At 34.4% G+C, this 1,782-nt stretch overlaps 1 protein-coding gene across 1 annotated transcript in view; it reads left to right on the plus strand.

The window, feature by feature from the left end:
- The window catches only part of LOC119591444 (zinc finger protein 175-like), a 5,910-nt gene that overhangs the window by 767 nt on the left and 3,361 nt on the right, over positions 1-1,782 (plus strand). The window contains exons 2-3 of the mRNA XM_037940185.1: positions 463-1,387; positions 1,538-1,662. Coding sequence (XP_037796113.1) covers positions 499-1,387; positions 1,538-1,662 — 1,014 coding nt within the window. The 5' untranslated portion in view covers positions 463-498. The remainder of the gene's footprint in view (positions 1-462; positions 1,388-1,537; positions 1,663-1,782) is intronic.

Genomic DNA, 1,782 nt, shown 5'->3' on the forward strand with positions numbered 1-1,782 from the left:
CAGAAATATAATAATAATAACAATGGTAAAATTCCCTAAAATAATGCAAAGAAACATACTCATGCTATTTCTTGAGGGGTCCACCTCTTGTTGTACTCTGCAAAGGGGTGCCACTACCTCTGACCCTATGCATTCCACCACTTATGTACTGAAAAAAAACTGGGTTATTAATTAACAGTAAATCTTGCCAGAATATGTATTGTGTATTACCACCAAATTTATCATTATACATGGTTTCTATCAATCAAAATTACTGTCTCTGGACAGCATATAGCAAATGTAATCAATTGATACCAAATTTGTTAGTAATGGTGACACAGTTTTTCTGTAGTTAGGTCTACCCTTTTCTAGAATTATCTTATTTCTATGCAGTGAAATAAATGTAACTATAATAGCATCATATATATTTATTGTAATATGCCAATCTTCTGACTCTAACTTATTTTCATGATTTTTTGACAGGATTGTATGTGAAGTGCTATACCATATGAGCAAGTCATGGAGGATGTGTGTTTAGTATGTAATAAAGACACAAGTGAATCCTTGATAAACATTTACACTGAACTGCCATCAAAGAGTGGTAGAATATACATTCATGATCACATATCGCAAGTGATTGATCAACAAGAATTCCAGGAAGCATGTAAGGTGTCCGAAGTTCTCTGCTCATCGTGCTTGAAGATCCTCTTAGGCATTGACAGTCTCCAGTTTGAACTCAGGACGCTGAAGGATGAATTTCACAAATGTTTCAGAGATGGGATTGAAATGCGGAGGCAAAGAACGGGGGTCTGGTGTGGTGTCGTGGAAATGCAAAAGAGTCCTTCCACTAGGAGTGAAATCTCGACTATTTTAGGAGATAATTTTTGCAGTGGTGGAAATGTTTGTTCAGAGAAGAACGAATTTTTGACAGTCCGGGATAAAAAAGAATTATTTTTAAGCCACGAAGCTCTCTGTGATGAAAAGGTATGTGAAAATGTACAAGAAACACATGTTAATGATAAGGAAAGTAAACCTTTTGAAGAAGACCTAATAAGCAAACTGTCAAGTGAAAATAGTAAGACAAGAAATGATACAATACAAATTCAATTTCTTGGAGGTCAGAATGTCATAGATATCAAAGCTCACCAAAGAGAAGGTGACTGCGAAGATGACCCACATTTGCCTGAGTCCACGGATGACCTGGTCAGTAGTCAGATAGAAAGCCCTGTATCACCTGATGATGATGCAAATAGGATAATTGATGCTGAGGATTCAATCAAGATAGAGAAGAACTTTGAAGAAAATGATTCACTTGCCAGTTCAGAAGTTTTTGAAGCAGTTGATAGTGAAGATAAGAAGACCTCAGTAAGAGTTCGTAGAAGTGTCAGAAACAAAAGAAATTTGGATGGTAAATATATCTTACACTTTATGATGCACTTAGTAGCTTTGGATAGTTATTATAACGTATTATCTTAAGGAAAATCTTAATATTAGATCCAATAATTGAAGTTGAAATATGAATTTTATTTATTAATGTGTATCTTGTCTCTTCTCACAGCTTGTTTGCAAGCACAGAGAAATCCAAAGAAAAAGTTGAAAGGAGAAAAAGATGTTAAAAGAGACAAAATCCTTAAACAAACTGATAAAGATGAAGAATGGACTGAGGAAAGCAAGCCAAAATTGGTAAGATAATTATTACTGAAAGAATTACACATGATCTTGTTAGCAATACATACAAGTAATTGTGATTTGGTAGTTTACAAACTTGAGTCACTTGAATCATTAAATTGTGTCAGGTTTGTT

The sequence above is a fragment of the Penaeus monodon genome, chromosome 28, assembly GCF_015228065.2.
Source record: "Penaeus monodon isolate SGIC_2016 chromosome 28, NSTDA_Pmon_1, whole genome shotgun sequence".
Classification (NCBI taxonomy): Eukaryota; Metazoa; Arthropoda; class Malacostraca; order Decapoda; family Penaeidae; genus Penaeus; species Penaeus monodon.